Consider the following 23,411-nt stretch of genomic DNA (forward strand, 5'->3'; position numbering starts at 1 on the left):
TCTTAACGTGCCCCACCCCTAAGGACATTAACGATCATCATGGCCCATTTGACTCTATCCGCAGCCGTTCTGAAAAGTTCTATTGACGTTTGCTACTTTGCGCCTATGCGAGTGGCGACTGTAAAATCAAACCTCTTTTAGTGTACCATTCAGAAAATCCCAGAGCCTTTAAGTCACATAAGATTTTAAAAGAAAAACTACCAGTTATGTGAAGGGCAAATCCAAAGGCGTGGGTTATCAGAAAATTCTTTGTGGAGTGGATAAACCTGGTGTTTGCCCCTTCTGTTAAAAAATATCTACAGCAAAACAAGCTACCCATGCAAATTCTTCTTGTAGTCAATAATGCCTCTTCTCACCCACCAAATCTCGAAGATGATTTACTCCAAGAGTCCAAGTTTATAAAGATTCTCTACCTACCAACCAACACCACTCCTATCTTGCAGCCCATGGCTCATCAAGAATTTTAAGAAGTTGTATACCAAGCACATTTTTCGGCGCTGCTTTGAGGTGACGGAGAATACAAACCTTACCCTTCGAGAGTTCTAGAAGGACCACTTTAACATAGTCATATGCTTAAAAATTATTGAGCAGGCTTGGCTAGGTGTTACAAAAAGGACCTTAACCTCTGCATGGAAGAAGCTGTGGCTTGACGCTGTAGATGAAAGGGCCTGCGAAGGACTGGAACCTGAAGTGTCAGTGGTAGATGAGATTGTTTCTCTTGGAAAATTCATGGGTCTGGATATAGATGAAAGAGATGTGAACGAACTTGTCAAGTAACAGTCTCAGGAGCTGACAACCAAGGAGTTAGACGAACTACATTCACATCAGCATACGGTGTTGTTCAACGAATCTTGCCTAACACATTTCCGCTATATTCTGAAAGGAAGGAAGAAACAAACCTCCTTGGACAGTTTTTTTAAATGATCTGCAGATGAAAATGAACAAAATTTTGACGAAAAAAGCGAAGACCACTGACAAAAATTAAGCGCTTCCGTAAGCACTTCACTGTTTCTTATGTTTTTACAGAATATGTATGTATTTTTTTTTTTTTGATTAATGACATTTCAGTTATTTTCAATTGGGAAAATTGCTTTGACATACGAGCAATTTGACATACTAGAAAGATTACGGAACGAAATACACTCGTATGTCGAGATACCACTGTAATTAAATTGCAAAATATAATTTAAACAACGAGATATTTAATTAATGAAGATTAAAATTGTGATCATACGTCAAATATAAAATTATAAATTTACTATACCTAATAAATATAGGTAAATTTCTGGTTAATTCTAAATCCTAATGTTAACTAATTTGTAAAATATTTAAATCTAATGCCCCCATTACCAGCAAATTATCATATTACAATATTTTAATGAGAATATAAAATTGGCCCGAGACAGCTTGTGTCTTAGAAAAATATTTTCAGGCAATTGAAGATCATTTAGGAGTCTAGGATTTAATTAAATTAATATTACATATGCTATAAACTTACTATAAACAACATATTAGGAGCTATATAAATGTTTGCATTCTATATTAATATTTCGTTTTTTGGTAAAAACAAGTTTAATATTATCTACTCAAGTTGATTGCAATCTAAGTCTACATCCTCTTTATAACTTTCACTGTCACTTCGATCTTCTCCTAAGTTTATAATTAAGTTCGACACTCTATCCATAATCTTTCTTTCTACATATTTATTTTCTACTTTTGTGACATAAGCGCAAATGTTTTTCCAATTTTCTAAATTAACTTCATATCATCTAATTTAAAAATTAAGTTGCAGGCAGCAACTTCGTTTTTTACCAATGCCCACATTTTTTCAATAGGATTTAGCTCTGCATGATAAGGTGGTAAACGCAACCTTAATATATCATGTTCCGCTAGAATTTTATCAATTAAATATGATTAATTATAAATTTTATTAATTTTTTTATTAACAAAATAAAATGTTATTAATACATTCAAACATCGATGAATTACCGTCTTTTAAATTTGTGCCAAATTTCCCCTAGATAGGAATAAGATTTAAACTATCTTAGAAGTTAAATGCATATTGCGTTTTCGTCGAGATTATTTACAAAATAAACGTTTGAAAAAGGGTTATGTTTTTTACTTAAAAACAATTGTAATAGGTAACTTCTATATTTTTCAAGCTACAGACTTGTACGTACAACCATTGGATAGCTGGTAAAAAACTCATATTTAAAAAAAACCTTCTATGGGTTTTTAAAAAAATCATATATCCATTGTTTATAAACATTAAGAAGTAAAATTTGCACAAATTTTGAATTAAAATCTAAACTTTATATTAAAACTTATAGCTATAAAATTCATCCCATTTTTCGAAACTTACAGCCCTTCGAAACGAAGGTATTTTTGAAAGATCTACATAGTGTTAGGAATTTATTAATTGTTATGTCTTTAATTTATAATGTCTTTACTAATTTATTATATTGTTCCTACTTTAATTTATTAAAAGGCACGATAATTTATATAAGTTTATTTAGCACTAAATATACAATAATTTATTAGTAGGCGAGCGTAACAATAATAATATCGCGAGCGCGAATCTTCTTTATTAACTGTCCCTTCCAAATAAAGTTCCGTTATTATATACCAGTGCCGTTATCTCGAATAGTCTAAAACCTTCGATGGCGAAACGGTAAAGGCAAACTGGATTTCCCTCATATCGGTTCTGGAAGGTCGCTCAGGTAAATCGAGGCCTCTCGTAAACTCTACAACATATTAGATTAAAAACATGTTTTAAAGGTTAAAACTATGACTCATATTTTTACGTAACATTGCCCCCCTCTCAAAAGATGGTTCCTCCTGGAACCTTGTTGGGACTAGAACTGGAACGGTATGCTGGTATCGGCAACTGGACCCTCTTTTACAACTTCCAGTTGTATAAAAATGACAAGGGACGGTTTTCTCTCCGCACCAGTAACTATGCGGATTGCAACAGACTAACACCTGGACTTCGGTGTCTTTAAAGATCTCCTCCACCATATTTCGGATAACCCTCCAATCTAATTGGCGGCACTCCAACTTTGGCATGGCTAACTTTTGCACGTCGGACTCTAGTACGTGCCCTCTCAATTGAAGTAAGGCTTCCCATACATCTCGGTAGGTAGGTTGGTCACGGGCAGTGTCTTTTGTTACCAGGTAGAAAAGGTAACGTGATGCATCTTGGAGTTTCAAGGTTTTACCGGGAGCTGGCACTTGGCATTGAAGTTCTGCAACTCGACCAAACTTCCTTCGAAAGACGGATGCCAACCCTGGTGCGTCTTTGATACTGGCCGGGATGGTAAGGGCCAGCGAGTAGTCATCGGGGAGCTCGAGTAGATCTTGCTTTTCTTCAGTGGTAACACCATGTCTCGCTTTACCGGTACCTCCATAGGCACCCATGAATTCCTCAAACGTGAGGTCAGACACATCGTGGATTTGGTTTACTTCCACTTCTTCATCTACGTTGTGGTCACCTTCGAAAGACGCCAACCGGTTATGGTGTACTATCATCGGCTTTCCCCTCGGAATCTTGCTTATTCGGTAGATGACATCGTTGATCTTCTCCATAATGAGGTATGGACCTTCCCAAAACTGCTGCAATTTGGGAGAACAACCTTTTCGCTTCTTGGGATTATACAGCCATACTTTGTCGTTCTTCTTAAAGCAACCCTTTTCGGCTTGTGTATCGTACCGTTTCTTCATTCTGTCGCTAGCGATCTGAAGGTGGGAACGGACCAACTCATGTACATCGTCCATTCTTCTTCGTAATTCGATCACATAATCTTCACCTGCTACATCTTCTCCAGGTTTACATCCAAACTCGAGATCACAAGGTAGTCGCATTTCGCGTCCGAATAGGACTTTGGCTGGTGTCTGGCCTGTTGATTCGTTAACAGCAGATCTGTAGGCCATTGTGAAGAACGGAAGGTATTGGTCCCAGTCTCGCTGATGATCGGACACCATCTTTGTCAAATACTTGCCAACTGTCCTATTCATTCGCTCTACCATACCATCCGATTGCGGATGATACGCGGTAGTTCTTGTTTTCTTCATGCCTAGTCTATCACATATTCCTTGGAATAGATCGCTTTCGAAGTTCCTGCCTTGGTCACTATGTATCTCCAAAGGCACTCCAAATCGGCTGATATATTCTTGGATCAACTTATCTGCAACGGTGGCGGCCTTCTGGTCGGGAAGTGCGTAAATCTCGACCCACTTACTGAAGTAATCCATTACTACCAGCATGTACTTGCCTCCATTTTCACTTTCTGGAAATGGCCCAGCGATGTCCAAAGCTATTCTTTCAAACGGGCTTCCAACATTATATTGTCTCATAGGAGCTCTCCTTTTTCGGTGAGGCCCGTTACTCGTAGCACAAATAGTACATTTCTTACACCAGTCTTTTACGTCGTCGGAACTGTTCATCCAATAAAACCGTTCCCGAATTCGCTGAAGGGTTTTTCTTACACCAAAATGCCCTCCCGATGGACTGTCGTGTAACTGACGAAGTACTTCGGCTATTCTGCTCTTTGGGATCACCAACTGTCTTCTCTTCTCTGAACCGTCATCATTTTCCAGGACTCGTTTGAGCAAGCCATCTTCGATGATAAATGAGTCCCACTGGGCCCAATACGTCTTAACTACTGAGCATAGGTTTGATATTTCCTGCCAAGGTGGTCGACGGTTTTCCTCTTTCCATTTTCGGATTTTCTGTATAACTGGATCTCTCTCTTGTTCTTCCCTGATTTTAGTAGGCGTCCAGTCGTCGTTGACAATCGTCGTTCTTAGCACTGCTGCTTCCTTGGATTCCGTTTTGTTGCAGTGGGAACACTCTGCTGGGCATGGCCTTCTGGAAAGAGAATCAGCGTTTCTGTGGCTAACTCCGGCCCGGTGCTCAATCTTAAAATCGTATTCTTGGAGTCGTTCGATCCACCTGGCTATCTGACCCTCTGGATTCTTGAACTGCATCAACCACTTAAGAGCGGCATGGTCGGTTCGGATTAGAAACTTTCTGCCATAGAGGTATTGATAGAAGTGCTCTACTGATTTAACTACTGCTAGAAGTTCTCTTCTCGTGACGCAATAATTCCGCTCAGGTTTTGAAAGAACTTTACTAAAATATCCGAGGACTCGTTCCTGTCCTCCTTGAATCTGAGACAGCACTCCTCCAATTCCCACATTACTTGCATCCGTATCTAAGATGAACTCTCCTTCTGGCAGTGGATACCCTAAAATTGGTGCTGTTATTAAATGCTTTTTCAACGTTTCAAAGGCATTTTGGCAGTCTATATCCCAGCGGTATTCTCTTGCTTCCTCTGTAAGTCGCGTTAATGGCTTAGCGATATCTGCAAACTTCTTAATAAACCTCCGGTAGTAAGTACATAGTCCAAGAAAACTTCTCACTTGATGTTTGTCAGTTGGTTTTGGCCATTCCTTAATGGAATCGATTTTTCCCTTATCCACGGCCACTCCTTCTTTACTGACTATATGACCCAGATAATTGACTTTACCTTGAAATAGCTGGCACTTCTTGGGGTTTAGCATCAATTGGGCAGCTTTAAGTCGATTAAAAACGTTTTCTAAATTCCTCAAATGATCTTCGAATGTCTCCCCCAAGACGATTATGTCATCTAAATAAACCAGGCATGTTTTCCAAGATAACCCTCTCAACACATTTTCCATAAGCCTCTCGAATGTCGCAGGAGCATTACAGAGTCCAAATGGCATAACGTTGAATTGCCACAATCCAGATCCTGTGGTGAAGGCTGTCTTTTCTTTATCTACTGGGTCCATTTCTACCTGCCAGTATCCAGACTTCAAATCCAAAGTAGAAAACAATTTACTTCCAGCCAATGTGTCCAATGTGTCATCGATCCGAGGCAGAGGATAACTATCTTTCTTGGTAACGTTGTTCAACAAACGGTAATCCACACAGAACCTCGTCGTTCCGTCTTTCTTCTTAACCAGGACCACCGGAGAGACCCATGGACTCGTAGAAGGTTCTATCACCCCGTCTTTCTTCATTTCCTGAACAATCGTTTCAGCTTCCTCTCTCTTCGCCTGTGGTAATCGTCGAGCTGTTTGACGAATTGGCTTAGCATTACCAGTATCAATTTTATGCCTAACAACGGTAGTTCTTCCCGTCTTTCCTCCTTTCGGTACGAAAATATCACGATACTGCCGAAGAAATTCCCTTAATTTCCTTTTCTCCATCGGATTTAGAGACTGTCCTGCAACTGCAACCATTTGGTCGAATTTGTCGTTGGAATTATCAGATGTTGTCGCCTGACGAATTATGGATGTCACAGGTACACAAGTTCCTACTTTTGTCTCTTTCTTTATGGTCACTGGGTAGTCGTTGACATTGATAAGTCTCACAGGAATTTCTTTAGCCGAAATCACCAATTCCTTTCCAATTATGATTCCACGGCCAACCTCATCGTCGTGGTTCCAAGGCTCCATCATAACAGGTCTCCCTTCGTCTACAATTCCCTGTAGTCGCGCTACTATGATCGTTTCGCTTCTCGCAGGCACGACTGTATCTTCTGTAATGGCTGCTTGCACAGTGTTGTCATTATGTGGATGGAGAAATACCTCCTCGTTGCCAACTTTGATTACCTTATTCTTAAAATCCAATTGGAATCCATGCATATTCATTACGTCCATTCCTAATATAACATCCTCTTCGATGTCAGCAACTATAACAGTATGGACAAACTTTTCTGCCCCAATTCCCAATTGTACCTGGATTTCTCCATGAATGTTGGCATTTTCACCTGTAGCGGTCCGAAGTCGTAACCTCGTTGGTAACAGTTTCTTTCGGCTGTTTATAACTGTCGGGCGTATAATGGTTCTGGTCGCTCCGGTATCCACCAACAACGTATGCTTTTTACCATTTATGTCTCCATCTACATATACACTATCTTCACGACATTTCAAAGAAGCTATTAGTATGAGAGGGTCTTTGGAAGAGTTCCGGGTCGAAGCTGCCTCCCTAAGGTTGACTCGTTCTGGTTTTCCTGATGGTGAGTTTCTTGATTTTATGGTCTTCTTTTTCTTGCATGTCATGCTTTTCATCAAATTAAAGAGCTGGTCAAGTTTATCTTCGTCTCCTTCCTCTTTTACAGTCCTAACTTTACTGTACCCGCCAGAGGCCTGCGTAGCTGACTCGTATTCGAGGGCGGCGGATAAGACATCAACCAGCGTTTTGTGACGAGCTAATCGCAGTGTTCTCTGCATTTCATGATCACGAAGACCATCAATAAACGTTTGAACGGCCAATTTTTCCATCATGTCTTCGGGAGCTGTTGGATAAGCATATCGTACTAATCTGGCAATATCTACCTCATATTCTTGAAGAGCCTCATCTTTCTTCTGTCTACGATTTTTAAGCTGTGACTGATATACATGCTCCAAATGTTCGTGGCCATATCGCATATTTAACCTCTTCTTCAGTTGTTCGAAATCATCGGTCTCCTCTACGGCTATGGTCTGAAGCACATCTAAGGCATCTCCTCGAAGAGCGATAGTCAGGTTTACCGCCTTTTCTTTTTCAGACCATCCATTTGCTCTTGCGGCTGATTCGAACTGTTTCATGTAGTTGTTCCATGATGATTTTCCATCGAAAGTTGGGACTTTAACATGAATAGAACCTCCACTTCCTTCAAATTTCGGCCGTATTTCCAACTTACATTTCGTCTCGTCTTCTTTTATCTCTGCTGTAATTGGATTGTTTCCTCTCTCTGCTGTCCCTGTTTCCTCCAGCTTCTTTTCCATCTCTTTCATCTTTTCTTCGAAGGCCGACATATCGGCAGCAACTTGGTTTTTTAACGAAGATATTCTATCGTCGAGGGCAGACATCTCAGAAGTGACTTTAGAGATTTCCGAAGAGATGTTAGCAGAAACTTTGCTTTCCAGGGACGAAATCTCGTTAGAAACTTTGTTTTCTAATGACGCGATGTCACCAGAAACTTTGGCTACATCAGAAGAAACTTTCGAAATATCGTCAGAAACTTTGTTCTCTAATGATGCGATGTCACCAGAAACTTTCGAAATCGACGAGAGGACAGCATCTTCAAATATATAAGTCTCTGGATCTAGTCCTTCTTCTAGCAAAGCGTTCTTTAGTCGTTGGACTAACTCAGCCTTTTTTCCGGTAGAAGCTAATTCTCTGTCTTCAAGATGTCTTCTTAAATTAGTCACTGTCAGCTCATAAATCGTAGCCATTTTCACAATTTATTTTATATCACACTTCTGCACCACTGTTAGGAATTTATTAATTGTTATGTCTTTAATTTATAATGTCTTTACTAATTTATTATATTGTTCCTACTTTAATTTATTAAAAGGCACGATAATTTATATAAGTTTATTTAGCACTAAATATACAATAATTTATTAGTAGGCGAGCGTAACAATAATAATATCGCGAGCGCGAATCTTCTTTATTAACTGTCCCTTCCAAATAAAGTTCCGTTATTATATACCAGTGCCGTTATCTCGAATAGTCTAAAACCTTCGATGGCGAAACGGTAAAGGCAAACTGGATTTCCCTCATATCGGTTCTGGAAGGTCGCTCAGGTAAATCGAGGCCTCTCGTAAACTCTACAACATATTAGATTAAAAACATGTTTTAAAGGTTAAAACTATGACTCATATTTTTACGTAACAATAGGAAAGTGGAGAGGATAACTGTTTCAGCTCCGTTCAAATCCCCTGAAATTTAATTTATAAAATATATAAATATTATTACATCATTGATATAAAATGAAAAAAAAAAAATATATGTTGATTTTCCGGGATTTTCCGAGATTTCGGGGGGGGGGGGGGGATGAAAATTATGTCATCATTATTAATACTGAGACAGTATATTCGTAAGTTTTTACGGTGAATTTCAAATGGACTCAATTTTTCCGAGTTTAAAAGTTAAACATAAAAAAAACAGGCTTCTATATGCAAAGGAAGCCGAGATAATGTAAATTTTTCCTACGTGTTTCAATTTGAAGTTCCGATCTTGAAAAAAAAAACAATTTTGCCGTGAAATCCATGATTTTTGCATAACCAGACTGGGCTATAGTACATATTATTATACGTTTCAACAGATTATAAATAAGTTATTATTATTAAAATTTACTTTGTAATAACAACTATGATTTTTTTAGTTTACTTAGGAACTTACAAAATGTATGAAACATTTTTGAGAGTACTTTTTAACTGTAGTGGAGTAGTTTACTTGTGGTAAAAAACTTATTGGCTGGAAATTTACTTAATTGATATTCAAAAAAGAAGGCACTGTATTACCAGTTGTCACTGACGATAACGTGAATGAAATATTATTAACAATATTAAATAATAGCAAATTTTTTTAAATTTTACTGCATCTATTATTATTTAATATTATTTCTATGCACACAGCATTTTCGGTTGTTAATAGTTTTCTTTTAATTTTTATTAAATGTTCTGTAATATTTACATTCCAAGATTTTGATCTAGTTTCTTTTCTTCTGATTTATTGAAGTAAAACAGTCCCTGGTCAAATTATTAGACGCACTCTTGTTTTTTTGATAATTTATTGTTTTATACGAGTTTATATACAGTACTTTCACATATAAACATACATGAAATGGATTTTTATTCAGGAAATTTAATATACATTTCGTCTTCTTCTTCTTATTATAGTGTCATGCACCTATAGTGCGTTGGCGAATTATCTTAAGGCCAGACGTCTGTCTTTTGCGGCATGCATGTAGATGTCGTATTTGTATTATATTAATGTTGCCATATTTATCACATATGGCAACACTGTGCTAATCAATTCGTGCCGGAATGTAAACAAAACAAGTCTAAACCTGCTCCCATCGCGTTCACAGTTGCGGACGTGTCTCTGTGGCTTTATCAACTGTGATTGTTTATTTAACAGTTTCTAAATCTAGTGGGTTTCTGAATCTAGTGTACGATTCATAAAGAAAAAGTTTGAATCAGAGGAAGAATTGAGCCCAAAACGAAAGCGAAAATGCGGCAGAAAGCCTATTTTCACTCCAAGGTTAGAAAGGTCTTTAAAAAAATTGCCTGGAGAGCAGATTTGCTACCACAAAATTGATAAAATCGCAACTCCAAGATGTCATTGTGAATGCTTTTAAACGTACTGTGGAGGAAAATCAAAAGATTTGGGTTTTAAGGCCTGCCAGGAAGCATAAGTTAACACCTGCAATAAAAGCAAAGCGTCTGAATTGGCCCAAACAGTGGCGTGATAAAGATGTGGACTTCTGGAGATCGGTAAGTTCATAATTTCTTCACAAATAATGCATTTAACCAACAGAAAGACCAGCACACAATTTTTTTCTATTGTAGGCAGGTCTGCTTCAGTGATAAAAGCACATTTGAAATTTTGCAGAACAAAACTCAGTTTGTGCGTCATCGTCATGGAGAAAAGTTTCATCCTGTTGTTGTTCATACTGTGAAGCACCCTACAAAAGTAATGATTTGGTATTGATGATGGATACGGTAATGGAAGTGTCATTAGCGGTAAGGGTACTAAACGTCTGTACGTTGTAAAAGGAATGATGTGACAAGACCAGTATAAAGACTTATGGGGAACCACTCATGTTATGCAAGATGGAGCTCCCTGCCATACAACACGGTCTGTCAAAGCTTTTTTGGCAGAACGAAACATCCCTTTGTTGGATTGGCTAGCTAAGAGCCCATATGAAACCCATTGAAAATGTATGCTAGTTGATGAAAAAAAGAGGAGTGGCTAAAGATATGATCACAAACAGAAATCAGCTCTTAGAAAGAATAATTTACGTGTGGAATCAGCATCCCTAAATGCAGATACAGTACAGGTTTGCAATGATAGTATGCCGCGCAGAATTAAAGCTCTGATAGCGGATAAAAGTGGCTCAACAAAATATTAACAATTTAATTGTCGTTATTTCTGTTTTCTTTTAAGAGTCAATAAATACAGACAATTAAATGGACAACCAAACAACATACATTGTTTCTTGTACATACTTTATCATTAGATCAGTCCGTGCATCTAATGTTACTTATTGTAAGGCGATGTTACTTGTAGCAGTACCATCGATCTACTCAATCCACCTGTTGGTAACACACAGACGGAGTTACTCATTATTTATCTTTCAAATTATAACTCGATAACGAAGAAGAACTGGACCACATGTAACTTTTAATCTAGATAAGAACGTTTGACACATCGTTAGCGTCAGTACTAAGCGACCACAGTCGTTAATACCACAAGTTTGTGCCGTTTATTGGTTGGACTATATTTAGGATATAGTCCTCTACATCTGGGTTTCTATTTCTGTAAACTTTTACTTAATTAAGCATTTTATTACTTTAAAATTATTTTAAAATAAATAAAAAATATAATAAAATATATACTTTGTAAAAGAATTAAATAGACAGGTCAACTAGATAAAATTGAATAAATTTTTAATATGTTTTGTCAGTTTGTGGTTAATAAGATTTCGTTTCACGTTGTCATCGAAGTACGTGCCGGACATAGAAATTGAATCGTCTAGAGAGATAGGGTTTAAATAGTTAAGATCTGATACCGTGTTGTTACATATTTAACTACCCTTGGTGGGTGTGTGGCAGGACGATTTTTACGAGCTACCAACTGGAGGAACTGGAGAAGGCGTTCAAAGATGCACACTACCCGGACGTCTACGCCAGGGAGATGCTCAGCCTGAAGACCGATTTACCCGAAGATAGGATACAGGTGAGTTAACATTTTATTTAAATATTTTTAACTGAAATTTAGAAAAGTTGATAAAATACGGCGTTGTGTATATAATCAAGTTTTTCTTGAAAACTCAATTATATACACATCGCCAAAATTATGTTGTTGTTTAAACTTTATACCCCATAAGTACGTAGATAAAATGGTCTAAATGAGATAAACCATAACACATTATATTTATAGGTCAATTATATATAATCCTCACCCAAGATCAAGTTACGAGTCAAATGAAAGTGCTGAATTTTCGGCGGAAAAAAATAAGGGGGCAAGAATTTTGAGAAATCTTGTCTAAGTTAGTTTTACTTATAATTTTTATCATGGAATAATAAAGTTTGGGACTTGCTTTATCAACTTTAACTTGTAAGCAAGTAAAACGATTGATTTATTATATGCCAAAACAATTTTAAAAAATATACCTACACCGCGGGTTTTATGTGACACTTTGGTCTAGATCGGTTAAATGTCTTTTAGGAACTTTTGTTCTCTATTTTCTTCCAAACCGAACGTTTTTAATTAATTAATTACTGCGTATATTCTTCTGTGCATAATTACAATAACAAGCAATGACAAAAATTTTGTCATTGGAGAGACAGACCACGGCAGCACTGTTTCAAGCCTCTAAGCTTTTTATCAAGCAGATTTTTTACAACAAAATTGAGTACATAAATTTTAAGAAAAATATTTATTTATTATTTGTATTCTATACTATAATAATGTAGGTATATTAACAAAACAATTTACATTTTTTATACAAAAATCAATAATGACTGAATAAGTTAGTGCTACACTTTTTGACATAGCACTTACTTTTTCAGTCCTCTGTTTTTGCAGTGTATAGAGTCTAACCCTAAGGCATTCATGGATAACCATCTTAACAAGTTTGATACGTTGAAAACTGAAGTCTACTACTTCAGTATACAAACATTATCAGAAAGATTATTTACTACAAAGAGAACAATGCTATTGACTATCTTCGCATTCACACACAAAACATTTTTGTTACCAAGTTGTTGTCACAAGTCACCAGTTGCCAAGAATAAAACTTTTTCTGTATTTTCCCAACCTGAAAAGTGTCTTTTGCGGTAATCACCATCACTAATCCACCGTTATTTTTTAAATTTACTAACCTGCTAAATAAAAAGGTGCTAAAATGCAAATATTCAGGAACTATAGAGGAAAGTCTGACCATCATACAAGAAACAGTGAGAAAAATAAGAGAACAACACCTGAAAAAAGATACTTCTTCTTCTTCGTCTAGCCATTCACGTCCACATCTGAACATAAGCCTCTTCAAGTCTTCCTTTCCATTGTTTTTTATTGTACGCTACTTGTAGCCAATTTTTCCCGACAGTCCTTTTCAGATCATCTGTCCATCTCATAGGAGGTCTGCCTCTGGGTCTTTTGTGTTGGTATGGTCTCCAGGTTAAAATTGATCTGTGCCATTTGTTTAGATTGCTCCTAGCTACATGTCCAGCGTATTCCCATTTCAACTTTAATGATTTTTGCACCACATCGGTGACTTTGGTTTTCTGTCTTATCCATGTGTTTGTTTTCTTGTCCTTAAGTGATATACCTAGCATTGCTCTTTCCATCGCGTGTTGAGTGACTCTAAGTATATTCATATTCTTTTTTGTGATTGTCCATGTTTGTGCCGCATAAGTTAATATCGGAATAATGCATGCATCAAAAACTTTAGATCTAAGATGTAATTGAATTTGTTGATTTCTGAGTATATAGTTCAGTTTACCGAATGCTGCCCAAGCTAACTTTCTTCATCTTTTTATTTCTTCAGTTTGAATTTCCCTATTTAGTATTATTTTTTGTCCTAAGTATATATATTCTTCAACTTTTTCTATAACTTTATCGTTTATTATTGTCACGGTGTCTTCGGAGTGCATGACTTTTGTTTTGTTTAAATTCATTTTCAGTCCTATTTTAGAAGATTCGGTATGTAGTTCTAAAAGCATGGTTTGCATTTCTTGTAGGTCAGTAGCTATCAGGATTATGTCATCTGCAAATCGTAGATTACTGAGGTAGCGGCCATTGATGTTTATTCCCTTATATTTCCAATTTAGGTTTTTAAAAACGTCCTCCAAAACTAAGGTGAACAGTTTGGGTGATAAAGTATCTCCCTGTTTGACTCCCCTGTTTAATGGTACAGGGTTTGTGTGTTCATTTTCATTTAGGTAGTATGTAGCTGTAGCTTGGTTCATAGTTTCTTTTATTAAGTTAATATATCTGCTGCCTATTATACAATTTTGCATTGCGTTTATTACGGCCGTGTGTTCTATGATATAGAAAGCTTTTTCGTAGTTTACAAATGCTAGGAAAACTGGAAACTTGTATTCATTACATTTTTCTATTAATATTTTTGTGGTTAACAGGTGATCGGAAGTTGAATAGCCTTTTCTAAAACCTGCCTGTTCATATGGTTGGTATTCGTCTAATTTCCTTGTTAGTCGAGTAGTTATGACTTTGGTGAGCATTTTAAACAGGTGTGACAGTAGGCTGATGGGTCTGTAGTTTTCCAATTTTCGACTATCACCTTTCTTGTGTAATAAGATTACTTTAGAGTTGTTCCAGCTCTTAGGGACTTTGCCCTGATGTAAACAACTGTCCACAAGCTTAGTTACAATTGCAATTAGTTCCTTACCTCCTTCTAATATCAGATCTGTGGTAATATTATCTTCTCCTGCAGCTTTATTTCTCTTCATATTTTCCAATGCTGTAGTTACCTCTGAAATTGTTACTTTTGGCATTATTTCTGATCCAACATTTTTTATTAATTTCCGTGCTGGTCTCATCTCATCATCTTGTTGATGTGTTCTGTAAAGTTCTGTGTAAAATTCTTCTATTCGTGTCAGTATGTTTTCTCTAGTTGTGATTTCATTTTCGTCTTTTCCCATTAATGATATCATCTGACGTCGTCCTAGTGTCGGTCTGAGGCATTTCATACTCTTATTTTTTTCAATAGTTGTTGTTATTAATTTTTCGTTTTCTTTTCTTTTCTTTTCGTTTAAAAAAGATACAGAGAAACGGAAACCGTGGATGACCGATGAAATACTTGAACTTATGGATCAGAGAAAAAAAAACAAAGAAAATCTCCAAGAATATAAGAGAATACATAACATCGTCAGAAGAAAGATAAGAAAAGTCAAAGAGAAACAAAAAAACAGAACAACGTCAAGAAATAGAGGAGTATCAGAGTCGATATGATAACTTCAATGTCCATCGAAAGGTGAAGGAAATAGCTGGAAAGTTCCGAAAACGCAACAGCGGAAGAATAACTGATGATGAAGGCAATCTTTCCATAACCAAAGAAGATAAAAAGAAAGTACGGGAAGAATACTTGGAGAAACTTTACCACAACCTTAGAACAATGCAAGAACCCACCATTGAAGAAAATGCAGGTCCCGAAATCCTACCAGAAAAAATAACGACAGCCGTCAGACAGATGAAGGATGGAAAGGCACTGGAACTTGATGAAATTCCTGCAGAACTACTGAAGCTATTAGATGCAGAACAAATAAAAATAATAACTGAAATATTTAATGAAATATACAAGGCAGGAAAAATACCAGTAGAGTGGCTCAAATCGGAGTTCGTACCATTGTCCAAAAAACCAGGAGCAAAAGTTTGTAAAGACTATAGGACCATAAGCCAAATAAGCCATCTACTGAAGCTGTTTTTAAATACACATTATTGCAGCTTATTATGCAAGGCAAAATTTGAGGAAAGCAAAATATGGGAAGATGAAGAATATCGTGGCTTAAGAACTTGAGAGAATAGTTTCAATGCAGTAGTGCAAAACTATTTAGAACGGCAGTTAACACGGTCCGGATAGCTATGATGATTTCCAACCTTCGATAGAAGATGGAACTTAAAGAAGAAGAAGAAGAAGAAGAACCAAACATTGATTTTAATTCGAGTTGAAAGTGCCGAGACAACGTTGCATTTCGATTTTTATTGGCCCAAATATATCTGCGCAAAAAATCACATGGTAGGAGATTCTAAACTGGGGTATAATGAAATGGATGGGGTTGTTGTTCGTGCAAAATACTTAACGTAGTAAATTAACTCAATCCAACATTGATAATTAATCAGCATGCTCCATTTTTTGGATTTTGTTCCACATTGTTGAAAACGTCTTTTTCTTGGTGAACACTCCGTAGGTACTCTTGGTCGGCCATTTCAATTCTGGGGTCGAAAACTACCCGATTCTCTTAACCTTTGAAATAATCTGGAAAATAATTTTCTATCGGGTTGTCATCGATTGGAATATGTGTCATCATAATATCTAACAGCAGCACGTTCATTAATATTTTGTTGAGCATTAACTACTATCTTATCGGCCATTTCACTATTTAAAAACAAGCTGTAACGTGCCATTTTACAATTTTAATTCCATGCAACACAAAAGCATCACTTGGAATGCGAAGGTGGTATTAAAAACGTATCTAACTGTTGAAAATGACAGCTGCAATGACGTAACCATGATAACTTGCACAATGATTATTGTTACAAGTTTATTTTTCGGGTGTAACTACGATGAAATGCAAAAAACTGAATTTTGTAACGTAGATTTGAAATCATGTATCTGGAAAACAGTTCAGTTTAGCGAGATGAATGAAGTATACCTTTTTTAAGTAAAAATTAGGGAAATTAAAGTTTTGATCTCAAAATTATGTAGAGTGGAGGATAAAAAAAATTTGAACGTATTAAATAAGCGCTAAAAGATGTATGTGGCGCTCTCTAGGTAATACATAATTTTTGGTAGGGAATATAGTTTTCTCCTCCCAAGAAACCACCACTTACCAAAATTCGTGTTGTTATCACATGCTTGTCAGGAAATATTCAAAAATAAATAAAATAAAAGTTTAACTTTGAAATCCTGTATTTCGGTTATTATCAACTTTCGTACTAATGTAAGTTGCTTAAATCGACCTATTTTCACCTTAGGAATTTAAGGTTAAGCTACGACCCACTCATCACCAAACACCCTGTATATTACAAAAACTATATCTTATCTAATTATTATTTAAAACTACACTTGTATAAGTAAAAATGATTACTTTTCGGCCAGATCATATTACTTTAAAATTTAAAATACCACTCTCCCTAAATTCGATAGAAATATCACTTGAAACAAGTAATCAAAGATTATATTTTGTTGCCCCCTTTTTTAATAACACCTAGCGGACAATAAGCGCACTAAACTTTAAAAAATCGGCTTCACTTATTTAGGGGGAGAGTTATACATCTAGTTTATTACTACATCTATGGCACATGCATAATATCCATATGTATGCGTCGTTGAATTTCTTGTTGACAGCTCGCGTTGTTAATGACAGCTGCTCTTGGCTGTAATTTCCATTCTACTGTTTTACGATAATCATTACTTTTGTTTTTTTTATTATTTTTAGTTTGTCAAGTATCAACGCAATCTCTTCCTCACATTGGGCTACAAACAATAGATCATCGGCAAAGTGAAGATTGGATGCCTTGCTTCCACATACTAAAATATCCTCTTTTCTTTTTCACTTTTCACAAAAATAATAACGAAACGATTAGAAAATACATTGAAATTTTATCAGCCCATAGAACAAGCGGATATGAGAGAAGGTTATGGAAAAAAATTGGTAATAAGAAATCTTATAGAAAGTACTGAATGTTACAAACCACTAACTTTAGTATTTGTACATTATGAAAGGTCCTTCGACAACATAAACCAACAAAAAATGTTGGAATCCTTGATAGAAAGCCGAATTGACTATCAGTGTATAAATATAGATAGACAAATATACCAAAATGCCACAGCTAGTGTTGGAGCTAGTAATCGCCAAACTCAAGGCGCTAGCTTCACCATTTATTCAGCAACGGCCACTAATAGACCAATTTTGCCACTTTTAGACAGTAAACGACTAGTATGGATGACTTTCCCTGATATCTGGTTAAGACCAGCAAATTTATTTGCAGCTTCTTTCTCAAAAAATATTCATCAAAAAAGTGTTTGGCTAGTTTTCTGTAATTTGCATTGTGTATCCTAAAATAGCAGATTACTAAGAACATAAACCTTGCTCGTCAAACTCTGAATAAGATTTAGAAGAGTATTGTTTTCCAATCTCTAATTAAAACTAAGTGGATAAAATTCGACATATTTTAGAAAATAATACAATTTCGTTCGTGCAATAAGTGTTTAGTGATTTAGAAATTTTGAGCAACTTCTCCAAACTCGAACCATCGACCCTGGCAACGAGAGCGAGAGCAAGCGAAGAGCACAACAACTAATTATGTACAAACAACTAAAAGCCGATGCCGGTTCATTAAAGGAGGCCGTGGCCACTGCTGTTCGTTCAAGTTACGTCATTAGTCGCGTTAAACAACCGAACGTCAGAACAAAACTTGCACAACTTCATAGCCTCCTCTCTATTAGCAGCTACATAATTACTTCGTTAGTAAAATTCTTGCCAACTACGTTACTCGCGTGAGTCTCGTGCCATGCCATGCCACGTCTTTTAAGAACACAGAGACGTAGCAGCATGGTATTTTTTGTGTCGAGAAATTGCCGCAGTTTTTGGCCAAATCTGTTACCAATTCTGGCCGTGTCAAACGAATGACATATCTTCTTTTTGTTTATTAAGTTTTTCCTTACTGTGCTGGCTATAATTATGGCAAATTATTTTCCATCGCCAACTGTCCTAAGTAATGAAAATTTGATCCAATTCAGTCCAGTCTCTTAGATTTTGTAGATAAGAATATTTTCTCCTCCTAATTTCCTTGTGATTTAAGTCCTGTCTTTTTTTTCTAAAACTTAACATTTCTACCTGTTTCTTGATTTTATAATAGTTTTTCTTTGGTCACGTGATGTTAACTGATGTATTCCGTTAGTGTTTTTACTCTTTTGGATCCTTTAATTGTTCTCTACAGCCTGGTATTTATATTTCTCCGATATCCCAATTATACGAAGCCCCAATTATTACATTATCTTCGTCTTAATTATCTGTCCATATCTCCATTAACTACTAATTAGTTCGTCTACTACATTCTCCTCTTGTTCCTTTTATATCCCTCATAATTTCCTCTAAACTTTTTTTCTACCAAACTGTGATCGTTATTTTGGATGTTTGGATGATGGCAGAGAGAGCAAATGAAAAAGAAGAGACTATTTCTAATAAGGCTATTGCTGGCTAATTTTTGCACTTGGATTTATAACATTTCTTAAAAATTGAGCATATAAGTGCATTATTTCATTGCTCTGGCATTTTTAATTTTTACTTTTGACCATTTTTAAAATAAGACTGGTCATCCTTTCCTACCCTTCTCTTTTTAGGTGCTGGTATTCTGCTTTCAACTGTGCTTTTATTTTTGTTAGTTCTTCTACTCTTCTAGATAGAGAGACACCATAAAAATACCAATACATATAAATTAAAAGGAAGGACTTCTTTTATCTCTTCTACAGTAGGATTCAATGTTTCTATCTTTAACGAAACTTGTGTACATACTAGATAAATAAAATGACTGCTTTGATCTAATCAATGATCATCAAATACTTCTTTTTGTCATGGACTATTTACTTTTAAATGCAATAACATTCATCTTTTTTGTGGATATTTTTGTATTGTTTTTCTTACAATAGATGCAATTCGTAGATGGATCTTTAAAGTCCACTTTTATTGGCTTTTTTTCGTTTAACTGTATTTTAATATTTTTATTTTTGTACATACTTTTAATTTCACTGATCAAGTGTTTGAAGTATCCTCTATTCTCTTAACATCAAATAATTTGTGTATATCGCTCCAGTCGAAGGTCTTTTAAAACCCATAAATGCAATTTGCGTTTCCAGATTAAATTCTCTTAGGTTTTCGATAATTTGTTGTACATATACTGTTTGTGAAAAGAACGGATCATACAAGGTGGATAGCAAAGATTTCGGATTGGAGCCCAATAGGAAGGAGGAAAAGAGGTAGACCCCGAAGATCATGGAGGGATGAAGTGGACGAGGCCATGGAAAGACGAGACCTTAGAGATGGAGAATGGCAGAATAGAAAGGACTGGAGATGTTGGCTGAAAGAAGGAAGGCGGCGGTAGCTGTAAAAATCCTTATACAGATAGATAGATAGATATACTGTTTGTGTCCCCTTCTTAAAGTGGAAAACTTGGTTAAGAATCTTTATATTTTTCTGTCAGATCTACTTTCGGTCCTCTCAGTACCTAATGAGGCACAATATAGTCAGAAATATGTTAAGTATAAACGAAGAACAAATTTTAGAAATAAAAAATCAACATTCATGATTGCTGGTGCATCAGATGTATTAGAGAAATTTGTTTCGGAAATATAGAGGTAAACATACACAGAGACACTTCTTCTTCAGCCCATGTTTGTCTACTACTGGACATAAGCATCTCCCATTTATTTCTATTGATGTCTACTCCTAGCAATTCTCATTTAATGCTTGTTCACGATATGTTTGATATCATCTTCTGTTCACTCCTCTCAGGTTCTCTCTTGGTCGTCAGTTGGATATTCTCTATATCCATTTTTCAGGGTTATCTCGAACAACATGCCTCGCCACCATATCTCGGCAACATGCCAGAACCATTGCCACTCGAGCTTCATTATATATTCCAAGACATCAGTAATTTTTCTTCTGTCACGAATATCGGTAATCCGAATCCTGTCTCTCAAACTGATTCCCAGTATGGTTTCCTTCATCTCTTTTTAAGCTATATTGATCTGCTCTGAAGTTTTCTTTATAAAGGCCATGACCAAGTCCGTACGTAGTTACTGGTAAGATACACTTGTCATATACTCTACACTTTCGAAATACTGGTAATCTTTGTTGTTCAAAGATTACCAATGTGTTTTTTTGAATCGCCTAAACTATCTCGCAAGGATATTTGAATTAACTTAAGGAATTAAATTTTTCTAAATTACGTTTATGACGTGAAGTTCCACAATGCTGGTCAATAAAGTACTTTTTACTTTTTAAAATCTGAAAGAGAGAAAGAGAGAAAAAATAAAACTTACCGATAAGCCGCACGATTTACAAAATGCTCTATCTCCTTCTAAAGAAAGTTCTAAATATAATCCGATCCATGCAGCTTACTTAGAAGTCATCTAAACAAACGTCCAAAACTTTTTAACATGTGTGTTCAACAATGAACTAACTTCTAAATGACAAGAGCGAGTATACCAATACAGGAAGAAACACGGCTGAAGCAGAAGCTTCTGTAGAGCAGAAAAGCTTAAGAACTAACTGGCAGACCGTCAAAAAGATTGTAAACTATAAAAAAGTAGCATGGGCAACAAACTGATGCGAACCCTATAAATTACTAGAAATAGATGGTATATATTCAGTGTTATTATATAAGAGACCGAAACTTTCATACAACGGAATACGCAATGTACTCAGAAGTTGTGTAGCCTTTGTAGAGTAACTTTTATCTCTAAACCGGGGACAAGAGGACGGGAAAAGACAAAGTCGCTAAGATCAATAAATCGAATGTCATTCCTACAGAAGATATTAGAAAAACAGCTCCGCAGGTATATTAGGGATAAACATTGAGACGGACTTCAATACATCAAGAACAACATACCTATAAAGCAGGGAATTCAACCGTGATAGTACTCCAGACTCGTAGCAAAAGTGGAGAACACAAGTGAAAATAAATAGATGATGCTGAGAACCTTTTTGGACATAGACAGGACTTTTGACAACACTTAGATAACATTCATAAGCAATGCTCTAAGGCGCAGAGGAGTCGAGGATATATGTTTGAACTGGATAGAATCTATGCTCACGAATACAGTGGTAAATACCACTATCCTTGGAGAGACCGTGTTGGCCCGGATCGACAGAAGATTTCCACAGTGGGGAGTTCTGTCCCCACTGCTGTGGAATCTGATAATAGTCGGACTAATAGGAACTTTAAATACAAATGGTCACAAAATAATTGGATACGTGGATGATTTAATAATCACCTCGCAAGGAAAGTATAATACGGCAGTCAGAGATCGCATGCATAGGGCTCTAGAACTAGTGAGACAATGGACTTAAATATGTCTTCACAAATCCACCATAGACGCTTTCACACGTAGACGGAAACTAGATGGATTAGGTGCTTTAACGCTGCAGGGCAAGCGTAGGTCTAGGGTACTAGACTCGAAACTTACCTGTAACCGGCAATTAGAAAAAATAACAAGCAGTGCAGTTACAACACTTATGAAGGTCAGGCGTATTTTTGGGAAAAAAATTGGGATTAACACCGGACATAATGCACTGGGTGTACACCATGGTAATCATAACCTGAATTACTTATGCAGCGACGATATGGTGGACAAACGGCTGCAAAAGCTAAACTCAGCAAGGTGCAAAGACTTGCGCCTTATTGACTCAAAATTTTATTATAGAAAGGTTAGTAATAGTAGTATGAAGTAATCATGGGTACAATTTAAAAAAAAAACACAAATAGGTGGAATTTACGAAAAAAAGACAAAACGTGCAAAAACACCTAGACTAGTCAAAAAAGGTCTTTTGTGTATAATCTGAACATATTGCTAACTAGTACCGGAAGGTAATATTGAATATAGTGATTTTTTTTATTTGAATTTATTTCACATTGTATTGCTCGTCAAAAAAAATTTCGGCTCTGCGCCACTGGAGGCAACCATCTTTTAGGACTTTAATTTAATTAAGTAAGAGGTGAGATGCAAATTGTTGACGAGTTCTTTACATTCATGATGGAAAATCGTTAGTCCACGTTTTGCCGTAAAGTAAAATTCAAACCTAATGTTCTAGTCACGAAGAACAAAGACTGGAAAGAATTACGACCTACAAATTTATTGAAATATGGAATTGATTTTGATTACAAATATTTCAGGGCAAGTAAGGTAAGTGAGCTAAATATTGCCATGCTAAGACTTATTATTTTTTATTAAATACAAATTTATTTGAAATAACCTGTAAATTTATTGAACAAAAAATGTATATTCTTCTTTTTTTTTTTTAAACAATTGCCAACTGGCAATAAACGGAACAGGTATTTTGTTAATAAAAATAAGCAATAATATTGAACCTTAACATTTAAAAAACTAATGTAAGACATTTACTATTTTTGAGAACAATTGGGGCATATGAATGTATCGTTATCATGTTTAGTAAGACCCACACACTCTTCATGTACGTATTGGCCACATACAAGACATAATCTCATGTCAGCCTGGCGGTCTTCATTACATACATGACAGAACCATGATTCACTACTTTTTAAATTCTTGTTTATTTTCTTTTCTTTATTTTCTTTGTTCAGATTGTCTTGTTCTTTTTGATGTTTGTTTATTTTCTTTTCTTCCTGTTCTTTGTTTTTGTCCTCTGATTTTTCTTGTTGTTTGGAAGGTTCTTTGTTACTTTTACCTTTGGGTGGTTTTTTACAGCTGTGGAAAATAAATCCTTCGTAACGTCTTGAGCTTTGCTATTAATTGCTGGTTTTCGCTTTGTAGCAGTTATCTTGATTAGGGGCGAAATTAGTAAGCCCATACCTTTAAAAGAAGTATCTGGTTCTGGAACTTTTTCGGGAGTAAATAGTACCAAATTTTCATCTTCGCTATGTATATCATCAGATGTACTATCAT

General features: G+C 36.0%; 1 protein-coding gene across 1 annotated transcript in view; it reads left to right on the forward strand.

Moving 5' to 3' along the window:
• The window catches only part of LOC140437714 (uncharacterized), a 312,507-nt gene that overhangs the window by 188,372 nt on the left and 100,724 nt on the right, over positions 1-23,411 (forward strand). Inside the window, exon 4 of the mRNA XM_072527378.1 lies at positions 11,635-11,758. Within this exon, the coding sequence (XP_072383479.1) occupies positions 11,635-11,758 (124 nt within the window). The remainder of the gene's footprint in view (positions 1-11,634; positions 11,759-23,411) is intronic.

The sequence above is a fragment of the Diabrotica undecimpunctata genome, chromosome 3, assembly GCF_040954645.1.
Source record: "Diabrotica undecimpunctata isolate CICGRU chromosome 3, icDiaUnde3, whole genome shotgun sequence".
NCBI lineage: Eukaryota > Metazoa > Arthropoda > Insecta > Coleoptera > Chrysomelidae > Diabrotica > Diabrotica undecimpunctata.